General features: G+C 56.4%; 2 protein-coding genes across 2 annotated transcripts in view; one reads left to right on the forward strand and one right to left on the reverse strand.

Annotated features, from left to right (window-relative positions):
- Positions 1–8,039, reverse strand: part of SNRPA (small nuclear ribonucleoprotein polypeptide A) — a 752,186-nt gene that overhangs the window by 312,679 nt on the left and 431,468 nt on the right. The gene's annotated exons all lie outside the window — the stretch shown is intronic.
- Positions 1,787–7,796, forward strand: HIPK4 (homeodomain interacting protein kinase 4). The gene is made up of 4 exons (XM_080644776.1): positions 1,787–2,266; positions 4,369–4,725; positions 6,140–6,967; positions 7,490–7,796. Exons 1-4 carry the CDS (start codon positions 1,802–1,804, stop codon positions 7,667–7,669), a joined length of 1,830 nt encoding a protein of 609 aa, XP_080500902.1. The 5' UTR covers positions 1,787–1,801; the 3' UTR covers positions 7,670–7,796.

Here is an 8,039-nt window from a genome sequence, read left to right on the forward strand (position 1 = left end):
CCAGAGGATGAAGGGCCATGCCCTTGAGTTGTCACAGACCCCCCGCTTACTCCACTACCTTCTCCCTTCAAGCCTTTCCCCCTCAGGTCACTACCTTGTCTCATGCTTTCTCTTTGTCTCCGCCAAACATGCAGGAGTTACCTGCCCTCATGGCACACACGCCCCTTGACCAGCTCAGCTCTGTAGCATGTGGGGGTTCCTCCCACAGTGGCTACCTGGTCCAGTGTCTGAATGGCTTCTCTGTGATCACACTAAGGGCTTCCTCTGCCTCCCTTGTCCTGACTTCTCAGGCCCCTTCCTCCTTCCTGAACATTCCCCTCTCTTCTGCACTCCTCTCTCTCCTTGAGCCCTTTGGGCTCCTCCCAGGCCCTCATCCACTCCCACACCCATTCTAGGCCTGTCACCCTCCCAGAGGCTTCTGCTCCTCACCTCTGGGTGACAGTTCCCAAATTCTCTTCTGGGTGCACGAGGGGACCCACTGGCCTCCACAGGCCTCCCCTGGACATCTCCTGGGCACTAGGAGGATGTGTGAGGTGGTGGTTCAGAGCTTGGCTCCAGAGCCATACTTCTCAAGGTCAAAGCCTGTCTCTGGCACCCAACTTTTTTCTTCAATTAAATGGAGCTATTAGAATGTATGGTATACCCAGCCAGCATGGCTCAGTGGTTGAGCACTGACCCATGAACCAGGAGGTCATGGTTCAATTTCTGGTCAGGGTACATGCCTGGGTTTTGGACTCGATCCCCAGTGCGGGGTGTGCAGGCGGCAGCCAATGGATGAATCTCATCATTGATGTTTCTGACTCTCCCCCCTCCCTTCCTCTCTGAAATCAATCAAAACAACAAACAAACAAACAAACAAACAAACAAACAAATAAAATGTGTGTTGTAAGGATAAGGCTTCTAAAGCACTCAATATTAAATTTCCTAACCTGACCTTAGCATCCTCCAAAGTGCTTCTGTCCATGTCCCCATTTCTGGGACACCGCCCTCCTTCTCCCCAAAACTTGTCAGTCCCTTGGCCTGGCCTCCTGAATGTCTCATCCACAAGCCTCTTCCCTGTCTCCCCAACCTCTGCCCCCTGGCCCTGATCCAGGTTCAGGGCCTCCACTCGCACCCCCTCTAATTCAGCTTTCTTCACACCAGTAGCTTTCTGACGCTCAAAAGTACTCTGTGACTCCCCAGTGCCCTCAGAACAATGTCCAAACTCCTTAGCTTGGCACTCAACCTGCATCCACCTCGGCCACACCTTCCCCCATGTCAGCCCAGGCTGGGCAGGTACTTTCTGAAAACACACACACACACTTCCCTTTCATTAGGAAAACCTGCCTTTTCTCACCTCTGTCTGGGAACGTTCCTTGCTTCTGCCTGAGGTCCACCATCAGACTCCCCTCTCAATGGATCCTTTACTTGTCCAACCTCTTCAAGGTTCCGCCACTGGGTGGGGGAGGGGGCTTGACCTGCCACCCCACCCCCCCATTCCAGCAAGGGGCTCAGGTCTCCAACAACAGAACTGGAGCCACTCAGCAACGCTGGAACCCATTTGGGGGGGCCTGGGGCCCCTCGTCCCAAGCCAGGAGGGCTTTGGGGGAGGGGTGCAACTCTTGGCATATTCCCCGTGTGGCCCAGGGGGTTGTGAGGTGCCCGGGAGGTGAGGGCAAACCTCACAGGGGTAGGCACGAGTGAGGTTCTCTTTCCCCCACTGGGGGTACCTCGGGGACAGAGGCAGAGGGTGGCCGGGAGGCCTCCAAGACAGAGGTGGGGCAGAGGTGGTGGCAGGGTGGTGTCTGGCGGCCGGGGCACCATGGCCACCATCCAGTCAGAGACTGACTGTTACGACATCATCGAGGTGCTGGGCAAGGGCACCTTTGGGGAAGTGGCCAAGGGCTGGCGGCGAAGCACGGGCGAGATGGTGGCCATCAAGATCCTCAAGAATGATGCCTACCGCAACCGTATCATCAAGAACGAGCTGAAGCTGCTGCGCTGCATGAGGGGCCTGGACCCCGAGGAGGCCCATGTCATCCGCTTCCTTGAGTTCTTCCACGACGCCCTCAAGTTCTACCTGGTTTTTGAGCTGCTGGAGCAAAACCTTTTTGAATTTCAGAAGGAGAACAACTTTGCCCCTCTTCCTGCCCGCCACATCCGCACCGTCACCCTGCAGGTGCTCAGAGCCCTGGCCCGGCTCAAGGAACTGGCCATCATCCATGCCGATCTCAAGCCTGAGAACATCATGCTGGTGGACCAGACCCGCTGCCCCTTCAGGGTCAAGGTGAGGGGCTGCCCTGGGTGGCAGTATCTCCTGTTCTGTCTCCTCCCAGCCTTCCCCAGACCTGGATGCTCTGGTTGTGAGGAGCAGGAAGACAGTGAGGGGTGACTGCACCAGTCCAGGTGGGAGACATGGCTGGGCAGGACTAGACTTGCGGGGGGGTAGTGGGAGGAGGGGCACAGGTGGGTCCGAATAGATTTTGGAACTGGAGACAACAGGGTTTGCTGATGGATCTTATATGAAGTGGAAGAGAGGACTTGAGGGGGCACAAAAGCCTGGTGGCCTGAGCAACTGGAAGGATGGCAGTGCCATACCTCGTCATAGTGAGTTTGCTTGTCAACAAACACTTACTAAATGCCTGCTCTGGGCCTGACCCTGTGCTGGGTGCAAGGTTCTGGGCTCCCCCATCCCACCCCTGACCCTGTCAGAGCTCCTGGGCTCCCCCATCCCACCCCTGACCCTGTCAGAGCTCCCGGGCTCCCCCGTCCCACCCCTGACCTTCTGTCTGTTTCTGGGTTTGTTATTGTCCCCTGATGATAGGAGCTAGGAGTGCCGTGAGAGCAGGGCCAAGGCAATTCTGGTCACCACTGTACCCGTGGCCTCTCCCAGCACAGCACTGCTGTGGAGTCAGTGCTAGATGGAGGTCAGACCTGTGTGGGTGTTAACAGTGCTTGAGAATGAGGAGGACCTGGGCTGCTGGGAGGTGTCTTTCTAGTGGGTGACTTAGAGACACATGGAGAGAGACGCTGAGAGAGGAGAGACACAGACAAGCCATGAAGTGGTAAAGAAAGAACAAGAGATACAAATGAGACAAAAGACAATGATAGATTAAAAAAATTCATTCATTCATTCATTCATTCATTCATTCATTCATTCTGAGCTCCTGCTCTGTGCTAGTTGCTGTTCAAGGCATCTAGGGACTCAGCAGTGAACAGACAAAATCCTGTCCTCATGGGACTCAAATACTAGTTGGTTAAAAAAACAATGAACTCAATAAAAATATAAAATATATAGTTTGTGAAATGGTGTTAAGAGCTGTGGAGAAAAGCAGAGGGCCCGGAAGGGGACGAGGAGGGGTAGGGGTACTGGTTTTGATAGGATGGTCGCGGGGAGGCCTCACTGAGAAGGTGACTGGAGTAAAGACCTGAGGAAGGAAGCGGGCGCTATGTGAACATCCAAAGGAAGAGCATTCCAGGCAGAAGAAACAGCCAGTGCCAAGGCCTTAGCTGGGAATATATTTGGCTTATTCAAGGAATAGTGAGAGCTCCTGTGGCTGGGCAGGGTTAGTGAGGGGGAAAGTGGGAGGAGCTGAGGGCAGAGATGGGATGGGCAGATTGCCGGAGCCTTCGGGCCTGTGGTGAGAACTTTGGCTTTTATCACAGGATGTAGTAAAGCCACAAGAGGATGCTGAGCCGGGAGGTACGTGACCCGACTTAGGTGTTCACAGGATCTCTCAGAGGAACAGACTGGGGGGCAGAGGGCGGGAGCAGGGAGAGCTGTCGAGGCAGGAAGTGATGGAGTCAGGACCAGGTGGGGCTGTGGCTTCGATGCACAGTGGGCAGATTCTTGATCTGTTCAGAGGGTGGAACCAACAAGATTTGCTGATGGACAAGGTGTGGGGTGAAAGAGCAAGAGAGGGTTTTTTTTTAAAAAAAATATATTTTATTGATTTTTTACAGAGAGGAAGGGAGAGGGATAGAGAGTTAGAAACATCGATGAGAGAGAAACATTGATCAGCTGCCTCCTGCACACTCCCTACTGGGGATGTGCCTGCAACCAAGGTACATGCCCTTGACTGGAATCGAACCTGGGACCCTTGAGTCTGCAGGCCAACGCTCTATCCACTGAGCCAAACTGGTTAGGGCAAGAGAGGGGTTTTAATGCTCACAGACATACATTCTAGTGGAGAGAACAGAAACAGAGACACTGACACACAAAGCAGAGACAAAGGCTGGAGGAGACAGATAGTGACATGAGAGGTAAGACTAACAGACAGCGACAGACAGATGGCAGACGCAGACAGACACTGGGGAGAGATGCCCGCTGAGGCCCATATCTGTTGTCCCCACCCCATGCCTTGCCCACTGGGCTCCCTTTCCACACAGGTGATCGACTTTGGCTCGGCCAGCATTTTCAGCGAGGTGCGCTACGTGAAGGAGCCATACATCCAGTCGCGCTTCTATCGGGCCCCCGAGATTCTGCTGGGGCTGCCCTTTTGTGAGAAAGTGGATGTGTGGTCACTGGGTTGTGTCATGGCCGAGCTGCACCTGGGCTGGCCGCTCTACCCTGGCAACAATGAGTATGACCAGGTGCGCTACATCTGTGAGACCCAGGGCCTGCCCAAGCCCCACCTGCTGCACGCCGCCCGCAAGGCCCACCACTTCTTCAAGCGCAACCTCCACCCTGATGCCACCAACCCCTGGCAGCTCAAGTCTTCGGCTGACTATCTGGCCGAGACCAAGGTAGGGGGCAGGCCCAATGAGGGCAGCAGTGTGGGGGCTGCTGCATAAAGAAAAAAATCTAGCCCAGCCAGCCAGCACGGCTCAGTGGTTGAGTGTCGACCTATGAACCAGGAAGTCATGGTTTGATTCCTCGTTAGGGCTGTCAGGGCACATACCCAAGTTTTGAGCTCGGTCCCCAGTAGGGGCCATGCAGGAAGCAGCCGATCAATGATTCTCTTTCATCACTGATGTTCCAATCTCTCTCTTCTTCTCCCTTCCTCTCTGAAATCAATAAAAATATATTTTTAAAACAGAGTTAACACATATAAAGCACTTAAAAAAAGTGCCTGTATTTAGTAAGCGTCTGAATCTGAGCTATCTGAGCTCTGTGCTCTGTCTTCCAAGGTGTGTGACTTTGGACAAATATCTTTGACCTCTCTGTGCCTTGGTTTCCTCATCTATAAAATGAGACGAGAATAGCATTTACCTCCTAGGTTAGCCCTCAGGGAGGTCAGGAAGCTTGGGTCAGCTGTGGGGATTGTCACAAGAGAGATCTGGACGAGACCAACGGTGGGACTGGAAGTTTGAGGGTCACTCTGGGGGCTGCTGCAGCAAGAGGGATTTGGGTTATAACACAAGTGTGACAGAAAGGGTAGGGTGGCCCTTCTGCCAGCTCCGGATCTGGGGTCAGGCAAACTCGTGCAGTGTGAGGGATCTAAATGAGGCCCAGGTGGGACTGGACGTTTAAGGCAGCCTATCCGCCACCTCTGCGGCTACAGTCAGCGCACCTGGGCAGAGTCTGGGTGAGACAGCAGAGGGCTGGAAGTTTGGGTCAGCTGCAGGACCTGTCACAAGAGGGGTCTGGGTGAGGCCAAAGATGAGACTGAAAGGATGTGGCAGCCCCTCTAAGGGCCCTTGCCTGGGGGTTGCCAAACTAGTGTGGCAACCTCTGTTCAACCACTGGGAGGCCCGGAGGCCTGGGATGGAGTGTGGGAGCTGTAGCAGCAAAAGGGACCTGGGTTTGATTCCAAGGAGGACTAGAGGCTTAGGGCAGTTCCTCTGCTTAGGGCAGCTGCTCACTGGCAGGGGCTGGGCCCACAGCTCCGGGGAGGACTGGAGGTCTGGGATGAGGTGTGAAACTTGAGTGAGTGATAACCCTGGGTTAGATGACAGGAGGACCAAAACACATAGGCAGGTGTACTTCCAGCAGGAACAGGGCTCTGGGTTCGACTAGAGGGACCAGTTTTGGCCCTCCCAGCAGCAAGGGGGCTTCAAGTCAGATCACAGGCAGAACTGGAATCAGGATTCAGATGTGTGAACTTCATAGCAGCAGGAGAGCTCTGGGCCAGACTGCAGGGCCTGCTGGAAGTTACGGGAGTGACTGGGGCCCAAGGCCTAGGCGTGGTGTCAACCCCTGTCCACTGTGTCCCACCAGGTACGCCCACTGGAGCGTCGCAAGTACATGCTCAAGTCACTGGACCAGATTGAGACAGTGAATGGCGGCGGGGCAGCTGGGCGGCTAACCTTCCAGGATAGGGAGGCGCTGGCCGAGCACGCTGACCTCAAGAGCATGGTGGAGCTGATTAAGCGCATGCTGACCTGGGAGTCGCACGAACGCATCAGCCCCAGTGCTGCCCTGCGCCACCCCTTCGTGTCCATGCAGCAGCTGCGCAGTGCCCATGAGACCACCCGCTACTACCAGCTGTCGCTGCGCAGCTGCCGCCTCTCACTGCAGGTGGAGGGCAAGCCCCCCACGCCTGTGGTGGCTGCTTCGGAGGATGGGCCCCCCTACTACCGTCTGGCTGAGGAGGAGGAGGAGGCCGTGGGTCTTGGCAGCGTGGCGGGCAGTGGGCCCTTCTTCCGTGAGGAGAAGGCACCGGGCATGCAGAGGGCCATTGACCAGCTGGACGACCTGAGTCTGCAGGAGGCGGGCCATGGGCTGTGGGGTGAGATCCCCAGTGCGCTGGCCCCACTCAAGGCAGCTGTGGCTGGCCTCCGGGTGCCCACCTCGGGCCCTGAGCCCATCCTGGCCTTCTACGGCAGCCGTCTGGTTGGCCGCAAGGCCCGCAAGCCGCCCACAGGCTCCAAGTCCGACTCCAACTTCAGCAACCTCATCCGGCTGAGCCAGGCCTCGCCTGAGGATGAGGGGCCCTGCCGGGGCAGCGGCTGGGCAGAGGGCGAGCACCGTGGCGCCTCTGCAAAGCCACCCACCATCCCGAAGCGGGACGGGGATGGGCCAGACATCAAGGACATGGATGCTGAGGTGAGTCAGGTGGGCCGGAAGCGTGCAGGTGGTTCTGGGGTCGGGATGCCCACAGAGCTTCGGGGGGTGGGGGGTGGGGGGTGAACCTGGCCTTGGCTCCCCACACGTGTTACTGGTTCAGAGTCCAACACACACTAGCCCAACCTCAGCATATTACAAGGCTCCACACATGCTAACCCACACTCAGGATATAACTAGGATGTGACGCAGCTCTGCACATACTAACATGCCGTCAGGCTGTGTTAAAACGCAGGGCACAGTAATCCACCTGGAGGAAGTGATAAAGGCCCAGCACATACTCACCCACCCTCAGGAAGATGTGACAAAGCCCCAGCAGACACTAACACACCTCAGGACACACTGTGATCTCAGCACACACTATCGAAGCCCCAGGATGTGACGAGGATTGCAACGGTATAGAATCGTCTTCAGGAAGTGACAAGGGTTCAGGTGGGACAGGAGGGTGTCCATGAGGGGCAGGCTGGTGGCTTCTTGGCTGATGCCCTCTCTTCTACCCCACAGAGGCCGAGCCCTGAGCTCTTCGACCCCAGCACCTGTCCTGGAGAATGGCTTAGTGAGCCAGACTGGACCCTGGAGGGCATCAGGGGCCCACGGGCTCAGGGGCTCCCAACCCGCCATACCCACCCACATGGTCCACCCCGGGCCACCAGCTTTCTGCAGCATGTCGGTGGGCAGCATTGATGGTGACCCCACCTCTACCCATCGCTGGTGGCTGAGCTAGCTGGGCTGGCCTCCCTTCCTCAGAGCCATCCCCTGAATCCACAAATTCTTACAGAAAGTTATCCAGAAATTCCCATTCCCCCCACCCACAGTGCATGCCTGCACACACACCCCAAACACAGGAGGGCCTTGGTGTCTGGCCTGTGGCCACCTCGGTCAGGGGGGCACAGAAAGGCGCTGCACCCTGCTGGCCCTGAGCACGTCTTGGCCCTGTTGTCTCTGCCTATTTCAATAAAGAGCTGTTCACAGCCCTGCCTCCCACCTGTCCTCCCTGCCTGTCCTGGTGCTGGGGGTGGGGGGTGTTCAGGCTGGTGCCCAGGCCTGCTCTCTG

The sequence above is a fragment of the Plecotus auritus genome (assembly GCF_963455305.1).
Source record: "Plecotus auritus genome assembly, chromosome: 10".
NCBI lineage: Eukaryota > Metazoa > Chordata > Mammalia > Chiroptera > Vespertilionidae > Plecotus > Plecotus auritus.

Coding starts and splice junctions, on each gene's coding strand:
- HIPK4 (XM_080644776.1), top strand. CDS start 1,802: ATGGCCACCATCCAGTCAGAGACTGACTGTTACGACATCATCGAGGTG. Junction 4,726..6,139: donor ACTATCTGGCCGAGACCAAG/GTAGGGGGCAGG, acceptor GTGTCCCACCAG/GTACGCCCACTGGAGCGTCG. Junction 6,968..7,489: donor TCAAGGACATGGATGCTGAG/GTGAGTCAGGTG, acceptor TCTACCCCACAG/AGGCCGAGCCCTGAGCTCTT.